Source organism: Hemiscyllium ocellatum, chromosome 13 (genome assembly GCF_020745735.1).
Source record: "Hemiscyllium ocellatum isolate sHemOce1 chromosome 13, sHemOce1.pat.X.cur, whole genome shotgun sequence".
In the NCBI taxonomy this organism is placed as follows: domain Eukaryota; kingdom Metazoa; phylum Chordata; class Chondrichthyes; order Orectolobiformes; family Hemiscylliidae; genus Hemiscyllium; species Hemiscyllium ocellatum.
In genome coordinates this window covers 51,278,563-51,303,482 of record NC_083413.1, presented here as the reverse complement: position 1 = coordinate 51,303,482, position 24,920 = coordinate 51,278,563, and the positions used below count along the sequence as shown (strand labels likewise).

Here is a 24,920-nt window from a genome sequence, read left to right as displayed (position 1 = left end):
CTCTGGCCCTGTGAGGCAGCAGTGCTAACCACTATGCCACCATGCCGCCACTATGGTTAAAAACTACGGTAAAACTTTTCACTTACCATTGAACACTACAGTGAGGCAACCAATTCAGATTACGAGGTGATATTAAGAAGAAATAAAACCATAAGTATTAAGTCGTTCAATGGAGACATCTGGAGCAAGCAACCATTTTACAGATATCTATAAAGATTTATTATGGCCAGATTTCACACTACACAGAAATGAATATTTTAAAAATCTTTTTTTGTTTATTGCAAGAAGTCAAACAGAAAATACAGAAAATCACAATCAATTTAAAATTGCTTTAGAGCAAGTTGACAATACAATTTACTCCTGAACCAATAAACATTTTATGGGTAGTTGCCAAATGCAAATACAAGATATACCCACAAATTTAGCAAGCATGGAAATTAATTAAAATTACTTACAGACAGTCCCCAAATTGAATGGATAATCCCAATGAAAAATGTATTTTTTGACTCAGTGAGCTTTTTCTGAAGTTAAATTTCATAATTTGTAAAATCATCTCGAAGGGTTTCAAATGGTGAAGCAGTAAGAACTTGCTCAGTTTGCAGATTTATTTCAGAAACAGAGGAGATAACATTTCTGTTGGATTCAATAGTATGTTTTACTTCCACAAGTGTGGCCATCATACTTTGGAAAAGCATGTACTTGAAACATGTTAAGATTCAATTGATTAAGAGTCAACACAGTCACTGTGGAATTAGAAGTAGACCATTTGGCACCTCCAGTCTGCTCTGACGTGGAGTACGATTATTGCTGACCTGTTTGTAGTTTGAATTCCAGATTCCCATATACTCTTGATAATCTTTAACTCCATTACCTAACAGAAATCTATCTGCTTGCTGTTAGAACATTATTTCAATGAGCCACCACACACTGCAGCACACAGGAACTACAAAGAGGAGAGGAAAATCACCTAAATGGTATTTTAAAAAGAATGGGTACTCAACGAACACAGTCTGCCGATTTCTCAGCAACAAACCCTAACAGGCAGACAAAACATGTCCAGAAACCCTAGCCACTCTCCCCTACACCAAAGACATCTCGGAAATGACTACCAGACTACTCAGACCTCATGGTAGCTCACAAACCCACCAACACACTAAAACTGCAGCTAATTAACTTGAAGGCCCCGAGACCGACAACAAACAAAACTAATGTCATTTACAAAATACCTTGCAAGAACTGTAACAAACACTATATTGGACAAACTTCCCCAGGATACATGAACATCAACTAGCCACAAAAAGGCATGACCCAGTCTCACTGGTATCTTTATATACAGATGAGAGAGGACACAACTTTGACTGGGACAACACATCCATGCTAGATCAAGCCAAACAGAGGCATGCGCAAGAATTCCTAGAATCATGGCATTTCAACTGGAATGTTATCAACAAATACATTGATTTGGATCCCATTCACCATCCCCTGACAAAAAGAACTGGAAATGACATCACTGCATGAAATAACATCGCCACAGGAAATGACATCATCAACCCAAGGAAACCTAAACACATAAATAAAAAGTGGGACCAACCCATCAGTGCTTCATCCAGAAGCTCACTAATGATGTTACATCGTATGGTGATGAAATATCCGAAACTGAATCTTCCAGCTCAGCGAGCACACCTACAACCAGAACCTCAACATGAGGTACAAATCTTCTCAAAGCTTGCTAATATCATAAGCTATTGGGGTATTAAAAGAGTTGGAAGCTTCAGGAGTTGTCTCCTGGCTGCTATTCTCTCAATTTTCTTTTGATTCTTTTTCCTCCCGATTGGAGGACTGCATGTAAGAATCTGTGTCTGAATTTTCATTTTTTGTCAAGGGGAGTGTTTATGAAATGGTACTACATTGGAACAGTTAACTAGTAATAGTACTGTGTCTATTGTTCTGTTCGTTTTTTTAAATAAAATTATGTCAAATTCCTCTTTCTTTGGTTGAATTTTAACTGCAGTGTTTAAATAAATTGTGTTTTGCTTAACGTCGAGTAATTTGGTCAGTCACATTACATCTGGAACAGATACTACGCGTCTGCCTTTAAAATAAAAAAAATTAGGATCTAGGCTATCTTCTTAAAATATTTTGAGGGGGTCTGGTCTGGGTCATAACATACAGTTAGCTCTCTGCAGACTTTTCATTTTCTTGTTTCTCCTCAGATATCTGCCTTAGTTTCCTTTGAAGAAGATTAATGTATATATTTGCATAATTCACACTATTTGTCAATGATCTTGCAACTTTGTTTGACTCATTTTGTTTTTGGTGGTAGAATGATTATTTGTTGTTAACAAAAGAAACCTGCCTAACTTGTTCTTAATACTGAAACCTGACACAGTGTGTGATATATATTTGGCTGATATTTGAGAAGATTTGTAGCTCAGGTTCTCGTTCAGGTTGTAAGTTTGCTTGCTGAACTGATAGGTTTGTTCTCAGGTGTTTCATCACCATGCTAGGTAACATCAGCAGTGAGCCTTTGGTGAAGCACTGGTGTTCGGTCCCATTTTCTATTTGTGTGTCTTGGTCTCTTAAGGTAGGTGATGCCATTTGAGTTTCCTTTTTCTCAGAGGTTGGTAAATGGGGTCCAAATTGACGGGTTTATTGATGGAGTTCCAGTTTGAATGCCAGGCCTCTAAGATTCCCAGGCATGTTGGTTTAGCCTGTCCTCAGATGAATTTGTTGTCCCAGTCAAAGTGGTGTCCTTCTTCATTTGTATATAAGGATACTGGTGATAACTGGTCATGTCTTTTGGTGGCTAGTTGGTACTCGTCTGTCCTTGTGACTAGTTTTCTGCCTGTCTGTCCAACTTGGTGTTTGTAACAGTCCTTGAATTGTATTTTGTAAATAACATTTGTTTTGCTGGTTGTTGGTACAGGGTCCTTTAGGGTCATCAGTAGCTGTTTCAGTGTGTTGGTAGGCTTGTGGGCTACCATGATGCCAAGGGGTTGGAGTAGTCTAGTAATCATGTCCGAGATGACTTTGATGTATGGTAGTGTGGCTAGAGTTTCTGGGCGTGCTATGCCTACCTGCTTGGGTTTGTTGTTTACAAATCAGCGAACTGTGTTTATCAGGTTGTTCTTGAACATGCTGCATAGGTATTTTTTCTTCTGCTGCTCATAGATCCTGGGTGCTGCAGTGTGTTGTGGCTCATTTAAATAATGTCCTTATGTAGTTCCTGATGAACATCCACAAACAGAGCTGCATCAGGACATTATTTACAAAAGGGAAATCATGCTTAACAAATCCATTGGACCTTTTTGAGGAGATAACTAGTAGAGTTGGTCAGAGGGAGCCAGTGGGTATGGTTTATCTGAACTTTCAGAAGAGTTTTGACAAACTTCCACACATGAGGTAATTGTGCACGGGACTAATGTATTTAGTAACTAAAATTGGTTAGCAGGCAGGAAACAGGGTAGGAATAAATAGGTCTTTTTCTGAATGGCAGGCAGTGAGAGACTAGAGGGACAACTGCAAGGATTGGTACTAAGACCCCAGCACTTCACAATGTTTATTAATGATTTAGATGAGGGAATTAATCATAATACAGGTACACAAATCCTCGGGACAAGCTGGTTTTCAGAATTCAGCTTACTTCAAATTTCAAAATAAATGACAGTTAGATGGTGGCATTTTTGAAAATCTTACCAGAGGAGCAGACTCAGTGAGTAAAACAGGCCTTGAGAGAGAATTGGGGCCTGCTGGTGCTGGACCATGCCCTCACATGTCACATCTGAGTGACACATGTTGCGCTGTACAAGACATTGGTTAGGCCACTGTTGGAATATTGCGTGCAAATCTGCTCTCCTTCCTATGGGAAGGATGTTGTGAAACTTGAAAGGGTTCAGAAAAGATTTACAAGAATGTTGCCAGGGTTGGAGGAGTTGAGCTATAGGTAGAGGTTTAATAAGCTTGGGCTATTTTCCCTGCAGCATCAGAGTCAGAGGGGTGTCCTTATAGAAGTTTATAAAATCATGAGGGGCATGGATAGGATAAATAGACAAGGTCTTTTTCCTGGGGTGGGGGAGTCCAGAACTAGAGGGCACAGGTTTAGGGTGAGGGGGAAAAGATATAAAAGGGACCTAAGGGGCAACGCAGAGGATAGTATGTGTATGGAATGTACTGCCAGAGGAAGTGGTGGAGGCTAGTACGATTGCAACATTTAAAAGGCATTTGCATGGGTATACGAATAGGAAGGGTTTGGAGGGATATGGGCCGGATGCTAGCAGGTGGGAGTAGATTGGATTGGGATATCTGGTCAGCATGATGAGTTGGACCAAAGGTCTGTTTCCATGCTGTACATCTCTGACTCGCATCGAGTGGGTAACGATTTGGGTTAACTGCTTGCACGCAAAGCAACCTTGTTAATGAGAAAAAAACCTTTTAAAAAACTCTTCAGACTTTGGGGCCTTGCGGATTTCGGACAAAGGGTTGTTTACCTGTATCTCAAATTTGTAGATGACAAAAAGCTGGGTGGCAGGGTGAGCTGTGAGCAGGATGCAAACATTATACAATGTGATTTGACAGGCTGAGTGAATGGGCAAATGCTTGGCAGATGCAGTATAATGTGGATAAATGTAAGCAAAAATAGGAAGGCGGATTATTATTTGAATGGCTATAAATTGTTCAGCAATACCTGGATGTCCTTGTGCAACAGTTGCTGAAAGTAAGCTTGTCCTTGCAGCAGATAATAATGAAGGCAAACTGTATGTTGGCCTTCATAATGAGAGCATTTGACTACAGGAACAAGGATGTCTTGTTGAAAATACACAGTGAATTTGTGAGGCCACATTTGGAATACTGGTTCTGGTCTCCTTATCTGCTCTTGTTATAGAGAGAGTGCAGTGAAGATTTACCAAACTGATTTCTGAGATGGCAAGTCTGACATATGAGCAGAGATTAAGTCAGATGGTCTCATATTCGCTGGAATTTTGAAGACTGCGGGGGGATTTCATAGAAACCTGCTAAATTCTAAAAGAACTACACAGCTTAGATGTAAGAAGGATATGGAGGAGTCCAGAACTAGGGGTCACAGTAAGGATAAGGGATAAACCCTTTAAGACTGAGATCAGGAAAAAAAAATCTTCACTCAGACAGCAGTGAGCCTGTGGAATTCATTATTATGGAAAGTGACTGAGGCCAAAACGTTGTGTTCTTTCAAAAATAAGGCAGATATTGCTCACGGTTGGGCAATTAGGATATTGAGCTTTATTATGAGCCATGATCATATTGAATGATGGAGCAGAATTGAGACTTTGAATGGCCTATTCCTGCTCCTATCTTGTATCTTTAAAAGTCTCCTTCTCTTAAAATGCTTCCAGAAACATCAATCTCTGATGATGATTTGATCAACCAACCTAATATTATTTGGCGACCCAGATAAGATTTTGTTTGCTAAATGCTCAAATAAAACCTATTGGGAATTTTTTTAAAAAAACATTGAACATGTTACATAAAAGCACAGTTATCATTGAAAATCTGTCCGTCTCATTCACAAATTTAAACAAAAATAAGCACAGCAGTAACTCCCTACACTTACTCCCGTTCCTCCTTTTCCTTACGCATGGTTTGTCGAAGTTGCTGCAACCTCTGTTCCATTACATCACTGTCTAGTTCTAGCTGCAGAGTTTCTAATCGTAGCTCCCGAAGATTTCTAGAGAAAATAGAATCAAGAATTCAAAGCTATACATGGTGGGAAACTTAATCTATGCTAAACTAATAAAGATAACCAAATAATGATTAATATGTCTTCACTCCCACTTCAAACTGTATTTTTAGAATCTGTTCAATAATGAACACAAGGGAACATCAAGTGACAAATATCAAACTTTCAAATACTGAACCATTCATTTCAGAAATTTAGAGTTCCAAACACTGTCTGTCTCCACCTATCCACAGTTGCAATGAGACCATGAGACATGGAACAGAAATAGGCCATTCAAGCGATCAAGTCACAGAATCCCTACAGTATGGAAACAGATAATTTGTCCCAACAAATCCACACCAACCCTCCGAGGAATAACCGACTCACACCTATTCCCCTACCCTATTATTCTACATTTCCCCCTTACTAATGCACCTAACTTATTCCCCTACCTATTATCCTATATTTACCTCTAATTAATGCTCCTAGCCTACACATCCTTGAATAATATGGGCAATTTAGCATGATCAATCCACCTAACCTGCACATTTTTGTATTGTGGGAGGAAACCGGAGCACCCCGAGGAAACCCATGCAGACATGGGGAGAATGTACAAATTCAACATAGACAGTTACCCGACACTGGAACTGAACAGTGGTCCCTGGTGCTGTGAGGCAACAGTGTTAACCACTAGCCACCATGTCACCAGTGTCTCCAGATATGTGGAGATGGTGGCATAGTGATAATCTCACTGGACAAGTAATCCAGAATTTCAGGTTAATGTTCTGAGGATGTGGGTTTAAATTCCACTGTTGAATTTGATTAACAGTCTAATGGTAATTACTCAATTATTGTAAAAAAAAATTCTCTGGCTCACTAATGTCCTTTATTGGAAAGAAATCTTCCTTCCTTTAGGGAAAGAAATCTGCTGTTCTTAGCTGGAGACCATAGTAGTGGGTAATCGAATAAAATGACAAGGAGTCTGAGACTAAGGCTGGTAAGGCTAAAAGGAACAATAGACAAGGAGGTTATTGAGTACAGTAGGCTTGGGAGTATGAAGTGTATTTGTTTTAATACAAGAAGTATGATGGATAAGGCAGATGAACTTAGAACTTGGATTAATGCGTATAATTATAATATTGTAGCTACTACATATACCGGGCTGAGGGAGAGACTTTCTAGCACCTTAATCTTCCAGGATTTAGATGTTTCAAATTTGATAGAAATAGATGCAAAAGAGGTGGAGTGAGTTGGATTACTGATTAGGGGGAATATCACAGCTGTATTGAGGGATCTCACCTTGGAGGGCTCACCCATCGAGGCCATATGGGTAGAGCTCAGAAATAGGAAGGGTGCAGAAGCTTTGGTGGGATTGTATTACAGGCCTTCCAATAGCTAGCAAGTCATATAGGAACAGACATTTAGACAGATTATGGAAAAATGTGAAAACAACAGGATTGTAGTAGGTTATTTTAACTGCCCCTGGATTGACTGTGACTCGCTTAGTGCCAGGGGTTTGGATGAAGCAGAAATTGTTAGGCGTGTCCAGATGGTGTTTTGAAACAATATGTAAGTAGTCCAACTAGGGAAGGGACCATGCTGTACCTGGTTTTGGGGAATGAGCCCGATCAGGTGGTCAAAGTTTCAGTGGAAGAGCATCTCAAGTCTGGGACAATGGGCTGATCCAATAATCTCTGCTGCAAATGTGTTGCTGGTCAAAGCACAGCAGGTTAGGCAGCATCTCAGGAATAGAGAATTCGACGTTTCGAGCATAAGCCCTTCATCAGGAATAAGAGAGAGAGAGCCAAGCAGGCTGAGATAAAAGGTAGGGAGGAGGGACTAGGGGGAGAGGCGATGGAGGTGGGATAGGTGGAAGGAGGTCAAGGTGAGGGTGATAGGCCGGAGAGGTCAGGAAGAGGATTGCAGGTTAGGAGGGCGGTGCTGAGTTGAGGGAACCGACTGAGACAAGGTGGGGGGAGGGGAAATGAGGAAGCTGGAGAAATCTGAATTCATACCTTGTGGTTGGAGGGTTCCCAGGCGGAAGATGAGGCGCTCCTCCTCCAGCTGTCGTGTAGTTGTGTTCTGCCGGTGGAGGAGTCCAAGGACCTGCATGTCCTCGGTGGAGTGGGAGGGGGAGTTAAAGTGTTGAGCCACGGGGTGATTGGGTTGGTTGGTTCGGGCGGCCCAGAGGTGTTCTCTGAAGCGTTCCGCAAGTAAGCGGCCTGTCTCACCAATATAGAGGAGGCCACATCGGGTGCAGCGGCTGATCCAATAATCCACAACTCCACTTTCCCATCTTTCCCCCATAATCCTAGATTTCTTTACTAATTTGAAAATCTATCGGTCTTAAATATAGTTAATAACCCAGCCTCACCAGTCACCAGGGGTAAAGACCTTGAGAAATTCATAATATTGAAAGATGAAATTCTTCCTCAACACTACTGAAATATGCAATCTCTCATTTTGGATCTACTTCACCGTGTTATGCATTTCTAAATGCTTTTATTATATCCTTTATGACAAATCTAACATTTACTCAATAATGGAGGTTAGGCTAACTGAAGATTATTCTAAATGAGGATTTTATTTCAATATATTCTAATGCTTTACTGACAAATGTAACCTTCAATCTACTTATCTGAACTTCCTATTCGAATCACCAGAAATAGAACCTCCACTATGCTATTGTTCATTGCACACTCATAACAATATATATATGCAAGCCTACTATACAATTATAGTATTTTTTCATGTTTCTTTCACCTCCATCAGTAAACAACAATTTTGTTTTTTTATAATCAGTGCCCAATTTACAATATTATCAATGTTTGTTGTTGGGAATATAGTCTTTAAATTTTTGTGGGAAATACTATGAGATTTGACTATTTGCATATTCTCTAGATTGAGAGAAGTTGGATCATGCAACCTCTTGGAAATAAAGCCAATGGTTTGATGTGTACTTTAAGTCACCCAGATGTTTTTACAGGAGCAGCTGCAAAGCCAAGCTTTCAAGAAAAAACAAGTTGGAGTTTATTACTGGAAAAATCTAACTTTGAGGGGTCAAAAGGCCCCTCACGGTTACCTGGCAATGCTCTCTGGAATTAGGTCTCTGTTGTATGGATCTAAGTGTCAGAGAGTAAAGAAGCAACCTCAGAAGCTGCAGTCTCTTCCCTGAAATCCTGTTTCTTTTAAGTTGTCCCGGGAACCTGATAGATTATCCAAATAGCTGTCTGTGTCTCTGCCTGGTAAAAGCTGAAAATAGTGCACTGTGACCAATTCTCCACAATTTTAATCCAAGCTGGTTGAATTCAGAAGTAGACACTGGTCAACCATCTATAGCTGTCAACAAATCAGTTTCATTGAGAGAAAATTTAGTGGCAATTACATTATGTCCTATGTCTGCAGATCATAGTTTAGGAGCTGCCTTTTGATTTCAGAATTAATTTTGCTTTTAATAAACTGACTAACTTCATTTTTTAAAAAAAGAAACTTGATAGATGTCTCATTTATTTTTAATAATGATACAAAAGAGAAGCAATTGTTCTGTTTGATGATTGAATCAACACATTGAAACTTATGATGTGACTGGTGAAGTTGAGAGGGTCAATTATCAGAGCTGAAAATGTGTTGCTGGTTAAAGCGCAGCAGGTCAGGCAGCATCCAAGGACAGGAAATTCGACATTTCGGGCAAAACTCCTTCATCAGGAATGAGGAAAGTGTGTCTAGCAGGCTAAGATAAAAGGTAGGGAGGAGGGACTTGGGGCAGGGGCGATGGAGATGTGATAGGTGGAAGGAGGTCAAGGTGAGGGTGATAGGCCGGAGTGGGGTGGTGGCGGAGAGGTCAGGAAGAAGATTGCAGGTTAGGAAGGTGGTGCTGAGTTCGAGGGAATTGACTGAGACAAGGTGGGGGGAGGGGAAATGAGGAAACTGGAGAAATCTGAGTTCAGCCCTTGTGGTTGGAGGGTTCCAGGCGGAAGATGAGGCGCTCTTCCTCCAACTGTCGTGTTGTTATGTTCTGGCGATGGAGGAGTCCAAGGACCTGCATGTCCTTGGTGGAGTGGGAGGGAGAGTTAAAGTGTTGAGCCATGGGGTGGTTGGGTTGGTTGGTCCGGGCGTCCCAGAGGTGTTCCCTGAAATGTTCTGCAAGTAGGCGGCCCGTCTCCCCAATATAGAGGAGGCCACATCGGGTGCAGCGGATGCAAAAGATGATGTGTGTGGAGGTGCAGGTGAATTTGTGGCGGATATGGAAGGATCCCTTGGGGCCTTGGAGAGAGGTAAGGGAGGAGGTGTGGGCGCAAGTTTTGCATTTCCTGCGGTTGCAGGGGAAGGTGCCGGGAGTGGAGGTTGGGTTGGTGGGGGGTGTGGACCTGACGAGGGAGTCACGAAGGGAGTGGTCTTTGCGGATCGCTGATAGGGGAGGGGAGGGAAATATATCCCTGGTGGTGGGGTCCGTTTGGAGGTGGCGGAAATGACGGCGGATGATACGCTGTATACGGAGGTTGGTGGGGTGGTAGGTGAGAACCAGTGGGGTTCTGTCCTGGTGGCGGTTGGGGGGGCGGGGCTCAAGGGCAGAGGAGCGGGAAGTGGAGGAGATGCGGTGGAGGGCATCATCGATCACGTCTGGGAGGTATTCTGCGGTCTTTGAAGAAGGAGGCCATCTGGGCTGTACGGTATTGGAACTGGTCCTCCTGGGAGCAGATGCGGCGGAGACAAAGGTATTGGGAAGATGGGATGGCGTTTTTACAGGGGGCAGGGTGGGAGGAGGTGTAGTCCAGGTAGCTGTGGGAGTCAGTCGGTTTATAGTAGATGTCTGTGTTGATTCGGTCGCCCGAGATAGAAATGGAAAGGTCTAGGAAGGGGAGGGAGGAGTCTGAGACGGTACAGGTGAATTTGAGGTTGGGATGGAAGGTGTTGGTAAAGTTGATGAACTGTTCAACCTCCTCGTGGGAGCACAAGGCAGCGCCGATACAGTCATCGATGTAGCGGAGGAAAAGGTGGGAGGTGGTGCCAGTGTTCCCTCGAACTCAGCATCGCCCTCCTAACCTGCAATTTTCTTCCTGACCTCTCCGCCCCCACCCCACTCCGGCCTATCATCCTCACCTTGACCTCCTTCCACCTATCACATCTCCATCGCCCCTCCCCCAAGTCCCTCCTCCCTACCTTTTATCTTAGCCTGCTGGACACACTTTCCTCATTCCTGATGAAGGGCTTTTGCCTGAAACGTCGTATTTCCTGTTCCTTGGATGCTGCCTGACCTGCTGCGCTTTAACCAGCAACACATTTTCAGCTCTGATCTCCAGCATCTGCAGACCTCACTTTTTACTCTAGGGTCAATTATCAGCATACATCTCGTGTCACAGTCATAACATTATGCTTGCTTTTTGCTGTTACTCATAAATGGTTGAGTGAGTAGCACTGCGAAAAAATTTCATGCTCAAAAATTTTTTTGCAAAAATTGGTAAATTATTAAGTAAAGGATATTGCATCAAGTAAATTGATTCTGAACAGTTAAATGTTTCTAATTGTCCAATGTGATTTGCATATATGAACATCTACATTTCTTAGCTCCTCGCCATGAAGAAAATTTGCCAGACTGGCCCATTCAGTTACTCCTTCATGGAGATGTAGTGGCATTCTCACTGGTCTTGTAAACCAGAGACCCGGGTGAGTTTTTTGTGGAAATTGCATTCATAAGCCATTTCATCAGATGTTGAAATCTGAATTCAATAAAAACTGGAATTTAAAGTTAATCTAATGGTTGCTGTGTAACCACTGTTAATTGTTGTAGTGAACCAGGTGGGTTTTTAAAATTTCCTTTAGAGAATGAAATCTTTAGCTTTTACCTGGTCAGGCCTACATGTGACTTCATAGGAATATGCTGGATTCTTAACTGCATCTGAAATGGTCATAAAGATCTGTAGATATGTATTCTTAAATAAATTCTTAACAAACGAGTGAGCAGCATGTCCAAATTAATCCAAGTTTAACAGGTTTACTTTTCATCTTGAGGATACTTGAACATGATTTTATTAATCTTAACAATTTATTTATGTGGATGCAAAACAAAATTGACACACATCTAATCTTTTTAAAGCCAAAGAATACAAAGCTTTAGTGGAAGCCTGAGATTGGCTATACACAAAAATATTTTATTCTATATGTTGTAAAATCCAACTTTGTGAATTTCCAGTTGATGTGCAATAAAAAGTAAATTACACTGATCATTTAATGTGCCATTAATTTGGATTAAACCTATCACTTCGGAATGCCACATTTAAAAATTAGCTGCCTATCACGCATCTGGACCTGGCTTAATTGATTGAAAGCACCACATCAACTAGATTTGCAAATAGATTTATGTTCGGAAGTTAAATTGCTGAATGCATTTCATTCAAATCATGGACTAAATCTGAGAAATATGGTATTGGATAAAAATTCAAGAAGATTAGAATCTGTTTACCCAAAGTTTTATCTTTCCATTAAAACTTCTACTTCAGATCTTCATATCCACTAAAATTTTACACTTTAACAAAACTGAAGTTTGTGCAATATGCTGTTATTTCCTTACCTTGCTTTTAGTTTAACAGATGTGCCAGATTTGTTGCCCGGAATCACGACAAAATCATTGGGATTCATCTTCACTGATTGTGACAATTCAAAGTCAAGGAATAACTGTTGTTACATCCAACAACAATGTTAAAATGGAGATTCTGAAAAAGAAAGGTTCAATTTATTACATCTGTAAAATTTTAAAAATACTTCTCGTTCTCCACTAGATAATAGCTAAATTACATTCATTGCAATAGTACATGACAGAAAAGAGCTAATTGCAACATTATGGATTGTGGTATTGTGGTATTAACTGACTTTCTCAGATCTGAAGTAAGGACTAATGGTTTAGTATCAAGAATTCCCCACAAGTAAATCTTGGTCTCAACCAGACTATTTGCTAATTCACCAATTCAGTGTTATGGAGATTGATGAAAACTTACAGAAGTTGATGGCAAACAAACAATGATGGGCTAATTATTAAATATTTAACACTTAACTGTAATGTTTAGCAATAGTTTATCAACATAGAAAACTACATTTTCATCAAATGTAATTCAAAGACCGCCAGAACATTTTTTGGCTAATTATGGCTCAAATTGTTCGCTACAGTAAAGGAATCATTTGAGTTCAAAAGCAGAAAATTGAGAGCTTAGATCTACACATTTTAAAGTTGAAGAAGACGTTGAGAAATAACGAAAACTAAGAAAATATCCAACTTTAAGGTGTTCTAGTTTCTGAGGGATAAATAAACTATGGAGAGGATAGAAAAGATTTTACTAGAATTATGCCAGTCACGAAGGAAAACTGGGGCTGGTGCACCAGAACAAAAGGAAGTAAGAAGAGATTTAAGAAAACTCTTTTAGAATTTGGAGAACTTAAGAAAATTAACTTGTTGAAAGAGCTTTCTGTTGAAGGCTTCCAGCTTGCACTGATCAGGACAAATAATAACATCAAATTTCAAAAGGATCAACAACTTATATTATATAAGAAAACATTTCATCAGGCAGACAAAAATCAGGATACCACTGCTCTTATTTTTCTTTTAAAGCCACAGAAGGTGGCAAATGCTACCACAGTACTCTTGTAAAATTGCATGTTATATATCATACATTCTGCATCTACATTGCACCAATGATGGGGATGAACAAAACTTTTAATAAGAGTACTAATCAACTAGTGAATACAGTTAAGTCTTGAGCACTGTTGCAACCCAGACAAGCAGGGTGCATTTGTTGATACTAATGGAAGAGGTGATCCACCAGTCAGATCACTACCCAGTCTCACACTTGCGCTTCAGCCATGCTATTGATGTGGTTGGTAGAATTATATTACTAACTACCTTCAAGTTAATGGTGGTAAAGGAGACAGATTTGTAATACATTCTTGAATAAAATCATTTTTTGGCACTTCTTTAGTGTGAATATCACTTGCAATGCCCTGTGGGGATCTTATTGTGGGCTAATGTAGACAGTTGATTGTCAAATTGATTAGAAATAGTCAACGGATAGCAACATTCTAGTAGCTGAAAATTAATTCTTCATTATCCAATACATGGAAACATTGTATCCAAACCATTACAGTTTAACTAGTAGGGCAGTTACATTTAGTATACAGAACTTCAATCTTGACAGTTTCAGAGGTCATGATTTTTACTGTGTTCAGTGCATTCCATATTCTCATGCAACGGAGGAAGAAATCCAATTATCTGGATACCTGCAAACATGATGGCACCTTTGGACACCTCAAAAGCACTCAGAGTCAGATCATCCACTCATCACTTTTTGGTTAAGATACTTACAAACTCTGTAGTTTCTCAATCTAGTCCTGAATTTTGTTGCCCAATATATCTTAAGGGTGGGTGAAATAACTCCAAAGACGCTGGTATTTCATCACCAAGTCACCCTTTATTCACATAATATATAGCACTTGACATTCATCCAGCTTCCTCAGAGCCAACTCTCAGAGCAAACAGAACCTGTGGCATTCCTGTTTATATCTATCAGCCAGGGCTCCTTGATTGGGGCTGAGGACTACCCGGTTGACCTTGAAAAATCACTACATTCCTCCCCATCTAAGTCCAGGAACGTAGGCCTGTTCTTTTTCTTGTAGCTTCTCTTGGGGCATCTTCACACCAGGTTCGGTTGCTCTAACTCAGCCTTATTTACAGGTGGTGTGTACCAGACTGTAGTCTGTCTCATGTGCCCAGAGCATCTCAGAACAAATACATTCTCTTCTTCAAATGGTAAAGGCATCAAAGTTGCAACATCCACTGTGTCTATCTCAGACTCAGAAGTTTCTTCGATGTTAGACAGAGGAGGGAGAACCCATGGGTCCGCCAGCTATTCTGAGGGGCTGGGTATGTTTTGCTTCTGCCCCATTTGCCAGTCTGCAGCTTTCATGTTCTCCCCAGGCTTGTTCAGGACCACCCCACCACCTGAACACTATATATCACGGGATCTGACCTTGCATCGACCATGCCTCTTAGCCACAGCTCATGTCCAGCTTCATGAAGGTCATCACACCCTGCCAGCTTTGCATACAAATCCTCTATGTTAGGGATTGCTTATTATCTAACTGTGTAAAGTGGTTTAGCATTTGCATGTAAGGCAATGGCACTGCGTGGCCCTTGCAAAATCTTGGAATTGCTTCTGGCCCAAATCATAGAGATGTACAGCACTGAAACAGACCCTTTGGTCCAACTCATCCATGCCAACCAGATATCCTAACCCAATCTAGTCCCACCTGCCAGCACCTAGCCCATATCCCTCCACACCCTTCCTATTCATATACCCATCCACGTGCTTTTTTAAGTGTTGCAATTGTACCAGCAAGATGGCATTGGCTCCTTTGATAGTCCCTAGACCTTCCTGAAAAACGTTTGAGTATTTAATCAGGATTTAATTCAGGCAGCAATTTTCTAACTGAAAAATATTGAGCCAATCTAAGTGAATCTTGTTCAACCAATTTTGTCCCATCAGTTTTAGGGTGAAGCTATTTACTACAATCATTGGTAACTGAACCAGCTGTTTCTCATGCCAGACCAGAACTGAAGTTGTACCCTTAATTTGTAAATGTTCCCCACTACAGGGTCTCAGTCGAGCTGAAGTCTTGCATAAGTTTAAGGGCTGGAGACCAGAACAAAGTTTGTTAAACACTGGGCCTGCAATTACTGATACAGCCATGCCAGTATCAAGCTCCATCAGAACTGGGTGACCATTTAACTACAAGTTTATTTTGATTGATTCTGATTTGGATGTTGCTTAGCAATTTATCTGTTCCAATAAGATGTAGGTAGGCTTTCCACAGTGTGCACTTGCCTGGATATTGACCTATGAGTTCTTCTACTCAATTCCAGCCGAGTTGGACTCTTGCTATCTCAAGTTCACAACAACTACAATGGCTTGCTGGCCTGGATCGTGAAGAAAATACTTATTGTTTGACTGTGTTTTGGGGTTTTGCTGTGGACTACCCTAGAGTCCCTCTATTCAGTATATGTTCTGAGTGAAGCCAGATAACAGCCTTAACACAAGTGGTGCCCCCCCCAAATTCAGTCAGCCTGGCTAGGGTGTTCACTTCCATAGGTGTACCCTGTAACTCTTGTGTTCAACTTATTGTATTTTCCATTGACTCAGCCAGTTGTAGTGTCTCTGAGTCTAGTTGGGCTTTAGCCAGAAGGCACTTTTGCATGGTTATATCATTAATCCCACTCTCATCACCATCAAAATAATTCCACAGAGGCAGGTATCCCATCACCCTTTATTTACATGTGTATGATATTTGACACTGGTCCTGCTTTCTCAGAGTGAACAGAACCTCTGGTACTCCTGTTTATTCAGCTCGGATTCCCTGATTGGAGCCGTTAATCTGATCCAATCAGGAAACTCATTTTCTATCATGTCCACCTGGCTGACATTGTTGACAAACATTATACAAAGGAACCTCAATTATTTAAAGGACACGGGCGGGGTGTATTTTGTTCGGTTAATCAAATGCTGGATAATTGATGCCAGATAACTTAATTAGCCAATCATCAGGACCTTGCAATTTTGTTCGGATAATTTGAAATTCAGTTAAGCAAATGCTGAATAATCGAAGTTCTTCTGTAATGGGGAAGTTCCTGAAACTTACACTCATTTTTTTAATATCCCCTCCCATTAGTTACCTGGTTTTCTCACTCGGCTGGATGTGGAGGAAATAGAATATCCGTCTCTCATCTATTGGCTGCTGGACACATAACTGTGAATTTTCCTGTTCAGAACAGAGACAGTTTTATAATATTGGCACTTTATTCTCATTAGCTTTGCTATTTCTGCTATGTTTTTTATGCTCCCTATTGATCAAGGGTTGATTTTCCAATTTGATAGTGATGATGGAATGAGGGATGTACCAGGCCCTGAAATTACAGATTATCAAAGTTTACAAGTCTGTAACTGATACCTTCATGGATACTTGGATGTGGGATATTATAGCTATCCTTAGTTTGTCTCTCTAGCACACCAATTGTACCACCTTATACAATCTTACTTCATCTGGTTAAGGGGTTCTGTAGACTTTTGAGGGCTTCTCACATGTGATCTGGCTAGTACTTTCTTATTAAACTCACCATATTAATACCTGACCATACCCACACTAAGTCCAACACATTCTTTCTCCATCTTACCGTGTGCTATTTCTGGAACAATCTTTAAAAGACCATTGTGTTCCAGACAAGCATTAGCATTCTGAAGCTGCCTTTCTCAGTCAAGGGCATTTTATGAAGATTTGTGAGAAAGGAAAAATAACACCGTGACACTGTGACAGAGAACTGGAGATCTTGGTTGAGACTGTGATGCAAAGGTCCTCTTTTTAAGAGGACCGGCAGAGAAGACCACACCACCAGACCCTGGCACCTTTGTCTAAGGTCATCTCCAAGGTCAGTGCCATCTCAACATGTGGAGGAATGGCCAACAATGTGAAAAGAAAGTCAATGATCTTCTATGTTGCACCAGGGTATGTGTAAGATTATTTGCTAGTTCACATTCACTCTTTCTCTATTACCGTACCAACCTCCCATCAAGGCTCATGCTGTGTTACACTCACTACTTCCTGCATCATCTCCCCTAATCAGCTTTCACTTTCCCCACCAACTCCAAACCCCCACACTTCTAAAACCGAATGGCCTCTGCACTGCATCTTCACACCCTCGGAACATCGTATCACTTTTTGACCAGCACTAACAGCCATGCCACTGAGTTTCATGTCTCTCAATTCCTCCCATTCTCTCATTACAGGGTAATACAACCCATAAGAGGGCACAGCAAGCCCAAACAATGCTTTGATAGTGAAATAAGTACATGGCCCAAATCTGCCAGTCAGCATCCAACTCCCTCTTTCTGAGAGATCAGACAAAAACAAAATTATGAACATGGCTCGCTCCAACATTTTCTGGCCAATCTCCTAATGGTGATGCCTGCAAAACTCCATCACAGCACAGAAAGCCTCAGAAGATTCAGCAGCAGCTGCTGTATTCTGGTGATTGAGAGTAAGAGTTTAAATGTCCCAGGTCTTCCAAAAGAAAGTACATGATGACAGCAAGACAAGTGTCCAGAGAGAAAAGGATCGCAATCTGCATGAGGGTGGGGGCAGATTTAGAGGGATGTCTGACTGGAGGGAGTTGGTGGCGTGGGGACTTGGAGAGTCAAGTCAGTTCAGGCTGAGGGCTAGGTTTGTTGGATGTTCAGGGTTGGGGGGGGCGGGGTAAGGTGTTGGTTTCAGACTCGGTCGAATATAGGAGGATTGTGAGGTTGACTCGACCAGTGGATTTGTAGGGCAGGGTCAGCGTGAGGTTTTGCAAGGTCAGGTCTGGGCGTGAGGACTCAGTCATCAGATCGGGAGCCGAGGCGGACTTGGTGAACCTGTTCAAGATGTGGGGCAATTCAGACAGTCAATTAAGGTGGGGTGTAGGGTATTGGGGGGTTTCACAGGGTTGAATCAAATGAGAAGGACTTGGAACGTCAAATCTGGATGGGGGTGCATTCAGATTTCAGGTCAGGATATCTGGGGGGTCTCAGAAGTACAAAGAAGCACCAGGTCAGTGAGCGGATTACTCACCGGGGGGATTGAGACGGTCAGGTCAGGTAGACTCAGCAACGAGTCGGTTGGTGTCCTGGGGAACGATCCATGCAAATTGTAAACTTCCCAAGAAATCTCGATATATCTGGACTTCCAAGATGTCCCAACAAAGCTCCCTCCTCTTAAAGAAACCCAAGGTCATCTCAATATTCCAATCTCCTTTTACAGCTCTACAGCAATCCCATACACCACTTATATTTCCTTTACTGTGTCTTCCAGGGACAAACTGTCTGATATCTCACCTACTTAAGACATTTCTCATCAAATGCTTTGAAGTCACTGTCAAACTTGCCCTGCAGCAACCCCACTGCAACTGATCCCTGACTTTCTTTCCCCACAGATCCCTTCTCCCTCATTCTCACCCAATGCAGTATCAAATCCTTCACCACAATCTTTCATCATCATATCACTTCACCCTCTCCAACCAACTTCCTTGATCCCTCTTGTTCCTTTTCTCTGAAATCTTGTCCTTTTCCCATATTCCAGGACATCTCCCTCATTTTCTTCCTCTCTCTTTCCCCCAATCTCCAACTCCTCCCCCTCCATTTCTATCTCCAGCACTACCCATGTTCCTTCACCACCTCCATTGCCTTACCTCAGCCTTCCTCGCTAATTCCTTCACCTCTCCCTTTCCCATCCTCTCCCACTCTCACCTTCACTCACAGACACACTCCCTTTCACCCTCACTCCCTCTCTTTTCTTGTTTCTTCGCACTCATCCTCTCTTCCACCCACTATCTCTCCCTCCCACTCTCTCAGCAACCCTCCCTCCCTCTCCTTCACCTCTCTCCTCCCTCACTCCCCTCAGTCCACCCCCACTCCCCGAGCCCCCTCAATCCACCCTCCTCCCTCAGCCCCCTCAACCCACCTCTCTCCCTCAGCCCCCTTAATCCACCTCCCTCCCTCAGCCCCTCAATCCACCTCCCTCCCTCAGTCCCTCAATCCACCTCCCTCCCTCAGCCCCTCAATCCACCTCCCTCCCTCAGCCCCTCAATCCACCTCCCTCCCTCAGCCCCTCAATCCACCTCCCTCCCTCAGCCCCTCAATCCACCTCCCTCCCTCAGCCCCTTTAATCTATCCCCCTCCCTCTTCCCCTCAATCCAGCCCTTCTCCCTCAGCCCCTCAATCCATCCCCTTCGCTCAGCCCCCTCAATCCATTACCCCTCCCTCAGCCACCTCACTCCCCCCCAGCTCACTCAATCCACTCCCCCTCAGCCCAACCAATCCACACCCCCTCCCTCAGACCACTCAATCCTCCCCCTCTCCCTCAGCTCCCTCAAACCATCCTCTCTCTCTCACCATCCCCTCAATCCATCCCCTCTCTCTCACCGTTCCCTCAAACCACCCTCCTCCCTCAGCCACCTCAATCCATCCCCTCTCCCTCACCGTCCCCTCAATCCACCCCCTCTCCCTCACCCTCTCCTCAATCCAGCCCCTCTCCCTCACCCTCTCCTCAATCCAGCCCCTCTCCCTCACCCTCTCCTCAATCCACCCCCTCTCCCTCACCCTCTCCTCAATCCAGCCCCTCTCCCTCACCGTCCCCTCAATCCATCCCCTCTCCCTCAGCCCCCTAAATGCACCCCCTCTCCCTCAGCCCCCTCAAACCACCCCCTCTCTCACAGTCCCCTCAATCCACCCCCCTCCCTCTGGCCCCTCCACCCACCTTCTCTCCCCTCCACCCACCTTCTCTCCCTCACCGTCCCTTCAAAACACCCCCTCTCCCTCAGCCTCCTCAACCCACGCCCCTTCCTTAACCCCCTCAAGCCTCCCCCTCAAGCCATTCCCTCTCCCTCCCTCACTCTCAGCCCACCCCTCTCCCAGTTCCTTCTCCCTTTCTCAACCAGGATTCAAGTTGCTCTGGATGTGTGTAAGAACACCTCTGAACAGGTTGATTGCAAAATCCCTCTCCCTCTCGCCCAAGCCCAAGCCCAAGCCCAAGCCCAACCATTCTCTCATTCTCTCTCTCTCACCCTTTCCTCCTACGGGCTCTCAGCTCAGCTCCAGCTGGTCTGTAGCTGTTCTCGTTTCCCTGGAAACCGCTTCTCGCGAGGTTTGGTGTTGACCCAGTCCCGGAGGGAGCTGTCAATCAGACCGATCGCAGTTTGCTGATTGGCTCGTGCCTCAGCGTGTCATTCATTCTGTCATTCCTGGTGAAACTGAGTATCTTATTGCAAACTAACATGGCACTACAGAGTTGACAGTCAGCAGTTCTGAAAGAGCATCTTCCGTTCTAAAGAACCAATGTTCGACACGAAATCTTAACTCAGTTTCTGTCTCCACAGCTCTTACTAGCCGTGAATGTGTTCATGTAATACTTTCTGATTTCTAGTTTACAAAGTCATTTTGGTTTTATTGTAACATTACTGGTGACCAATTCTAGATAAATGCATGCAAAACTTCTTAATTCTCCTGCTTTAAGAGATTTTTGAAAAATCTGTAAGAAACGTCGAGCCCCTGCCCCCAGGGACTACGAAGGATCAAAAAGGCTGTTCATCGCCACTCTCTCAATGGTAATTAGGAATCAGCACAAAACAGAAAGAAGTGGCATCCTACCCAGCAATAAGTTTTTTTTAAAAAAAAGACAATGCATTTACGAGCGCATCTGTAAAACTTTGCAGAACAAAGTCTTAGGCTGTCAAAGCCAAATAGCTCAAATATTGTTGGCACATTACTTGTTGAAATTCAACACATTGTCAGAGCTGCATTTCACTCCTTGTCTCATGACAACAACTTGAGCTTTTCAACAAGAACTTACCAAAAAACCTGAAACACCTTGGCTCCAAACACTACTTAACTTTTCCACTTTCCCTTAGAGAGTTGTGCAGGGCAGCCAGTTATCAGCATTTTGGGAATACTTGCAGTCCTGCCTGTTCAACAAGAAAAATAACAAAAAAAAGTCTTGCACAGAATTTTCTAATCAAACTGTTTAGAGGTTTATATACACCTGAAGCAGATGGGATATGAACCCAAGCCTGCTAGCCAAGAAAAAAATCTTGTGTATTTAAGTATTAGTACTTCACAGAGGTGTAATGCAAAAAAAAGGAGAGATCCTTAGAAAGGACACAAAGGGACTGCTCAAAGATGGGTTTTCAAAGGCCTTGTAGGGCTTACTATTAACTAAGTAACATATTTATTTGTTAACGGGAAAGCATGTTTACCAAACTTATTTGAGTTTTTAATGACATAACAGAGTCGATAAGAATATTGCTGTTGCTGTTGTGTTGCGCATGGATCCCCAAACGTTGATTACATTCCACAGACTGTGGGAAAGATTATAGTTCTTGAAATAAAAGTAAATTGAATAAGTAATAATGCTAGGCATTTGATAGTTTAGAAAATTGTACCTGGTGGGAAGATATTTTCAGCCATTCCAAAACAATGTTCAAGAAAGTAGAGTCGCAGGTAGTTAGAATAGTGAAGAAGATGTTTGGTATGCTTTCTTTTATTGATCAGGGTATTGAGTACAGGAGTTGGGAGGTCATGTTGCGGCTGCACAGGACATTGGTTAGGCCACTGTTGGAATATTACATGCAATTCTGGTCTCCTCCCTATCGGAAAGATTTTGTGAAACTTGAAAGGGTTCAGAAAAGATTTACAAGAATGTTGCCAGGGTTGGAGAATTTGAGCTATAGTTGAGGGTATTTTTCCTGGAGCATCAGAGGTTGAGGGGTGACCTTATAGAGGCTTACAAAATCATGAGGGGCATGGATAGGATAAATAGACAAAATCTTTTCCCTGGTGTCGGGGAGTCTAGAACTCGAGGACATAGGTTTAGGGTGAGAGGGGAAAGATATAAAAGAGACCTAAGGGGCAATGTTTTCACACAAAGGATGGTACATGTATGGAATGAGCTGCAGAGGAAGTAGTGGAGGCTGATATAATTGAGACATTTAAAAGGCATTCGGATGGCTATATGAATAGGAAGAGTTTGCAGGGATATTGGCCGGGTGCTGGCAGGTGGGACCAGATTGGGTTGGGCTTTCTGGTAGGCATGGACGGGTTGGACCGAAGGGTCTGTTTCCATGCTGTACATCTCTATGACTCTATATCCAATTATGGATGATTTTGTAGGAATTTTGCCTGTTATTTATAGGGCTGATTACAAGCTAGACACTACCAATTCTTTGATAGTCCTCCAATTAAATCTAAACAATGTACCAGAGGAAATGACCATGAAATTTTTCTGGCCAACTGTCAGGGCAGAAAATATATATTCACTTTGCAATCCTTGATCAATGTCTTTTGCATGTAACAGGTGGTTGTTTTCTTACCTTTGGTGTTTGTATTCTCATTAAATATTCTCAGCAGTAAGCTTTTGTGAGTTATAAAAGGTTCATTATTCTCACTCAGTTACCTTGAAAATAACGCAAATTCAGTCTCTCATGCACACAAAGAAATTAGTTACAAGTAGAGATAGAACAATTTTACAAACTATAATTAGCTCAATATCCGGTTTATGATATCTCATTGCTGAAAATGTGTTGCTGGAAAAGCGCAGCAGGTCAGGCAGCATCCAAGGACCAGGAAATTTGACGTTTCGGGCATAAGCCCTCATCAGGAATCAGGCTTAAGACCGAAACGTCGAATTTCCTGTTCCTTGGATGCTGCCTGACCTGCTGCGCTTTTCCAGCAATAAATTTTCAGCTCTGATCTCCAGCATCTGCAGACCTCACTTTCTCCTATGATATCCATTGCCCATAAGGTAGGTTTGATTTCTTGAATAAAGTGGATGCTTTAAAATTGAAACAAAAGTTTTGTAAAATGAAGATTTCTCAGCAGGTTCTGAAGTCTCTCATAGTCAAATTATTAGGTTCGTTCTCAGTTGTCCTTGGAATTGCAACAGGTTGCAAGAGCACTGCTCTGTGTTGGAATCTCTGACTGTTAAGGCATTGCTCTTAGATGCCTTGGCTACTTGATAACTTGCAGCTGATTGATAGTCTGGCTTTCTGAACACTGAGTTTTTGGTTCATGGCGTTCTGGTAGAACTGTCTGAAAACAGCTTCTGGCTGATCATTAAAGCAGACAGCAATATGACCCTTAATTATAGGACTTTGTACAATGTGCAAGCCCTTTTCCAAATAATGGAGTGGTCTATATCTTGATGACAACATCCTATGTTTTGATTTAACACCTCAAATTACCTTGATGGAGTAAGATGGTGAAAGGACCATGCACTTACATCTGCCACTAATTGAATTTTGATCTCTACTTTTATTCACCCTAAACCCTAGTGACTGTCTAGAAATTTCACTGCCCTTTGGTCTTGACCGATCCTTAAAGAGATGTGTGAATTTCCCAGACGGTTGCAAATGGCATATTTAATTATGTATTGGCTTGGGACATGGTGCCCTATCACACAAATGTAAAAAAAACTTGATTTGTAACATCTATCTTGCTGGCATCCAGTTTTAAAATTATTGACTGTTTTTTTTATTATTTCTCTGAAGCATGTGTTGCTGATATATAGCCCAAGTCTCAGTGTAGTATGGTAACAACAACTGTTTTGTACACTAACACTTTTGTTTACGTGTCAACGTCTTTGTTGGGAAACACTCACTGCCTTAGTTTGGAGAATACTGAGCTGGTGCAGTGATCCAATGTTGAACCTCCTAGGCCATAAGACCATAAGACATAGGAGTGGAAGTAAGGCCATTCGGCCCATTGAGTCCACTCTGCCATTAAATCATGGCTGATGGGCATTTCAACTCCACTTATCAGCATTCTCCCTGTAGCCCTTAAATCCTTGTGACATCAAGAATTTATCAATCTCTGCCTTGAAGACATTTAGCGTCCCGGCCTCCACTGCACTCCGCGGCAATGAATTCCACAAGCCCACCACTCTCTAGCTGAAGAAATGTCTCCGCATTTCTGTTCTGAATTTACCCTCTCTAATTCTAAGGCTGTGTCCACGAGTCCTAGTCTCCTCGCCTAACGGAAACAATTTCCTAGCGTCCACCCTTTCCAAGCCATGTATTATCTTGTAAGTTTATATTAGATCTCCCCTTAATCTTCTAAACTCCAATGAATACAATCCCAGGATCCTCAGCCGTTCCTCGTATGTTAGACCTACCATTCCAGGGATCATCCGTGCGAATCTCCACTGGACATGCTCCAGTGCCAGTATGTCCTTCCTGAGGTGTGGGGACCAAAACTGGACCAAATGGGGCCTAACCAGAGCTTTATAAAGTCTCAGTAGCACAATGGTGCTTTTATATTCCAACCCTCTCAATACCTGTATTTAACAGCTCATATGTATTTAACGGAGTAAGAGACAGACTTGGAAACTGCAGGCCAAAAAGCCCAGCATCACAGGAAGTCATTGTAAACCATTACAATGGATTATTTAAATTTCAATTTGGAAAAGATGAGAAACTTGTGGGCTTACAGACAATATGTGCAAGAGTGGTGCATTTTCTTTGGTCTACTAAGAAGGATCCCTGCAGTTGAAAATTACATTCTCTGATTTTTTGACAATGTTCTTTTATGTGGCTTGGATTTCTGGAATGTTCATGAGGGAGTTAGTCCATTTTCAATTAGTTCCATTTTGTTTATACTTAGGGTGTAAC

General features: G+C 42.3%; 1 protein-coding gene across 1 annotated transcript in view; it reads right to left on the bottom strand.

The window, feature by feature from the left end:
• zbbx (zinc finger, B-box domain containing) overlaps positions 1-12,328 on the bottom strand; it is a 35,038-nt gene extending 22,710 nt beyond the window's left edge. Inside the window, exons 1-2 of the mRNA XM_060833922.1 lie at positions 12,261-12,328; positions 5,588-5,701 (exon numbers count right to left, since the gene is read on the bottom strand). Coding sequence (XP_060689905.1) covers positions 5,588-5,701; positions 12,261-12,328 — 182 coding nt within the window. The remainder of the gene's footprint in view (positions 1-5,587; positions 5,702-12,260) is intronic.
• Between the last annotated feature and the right edge of the window lie 12,592 nt (positions 12,329-24,920).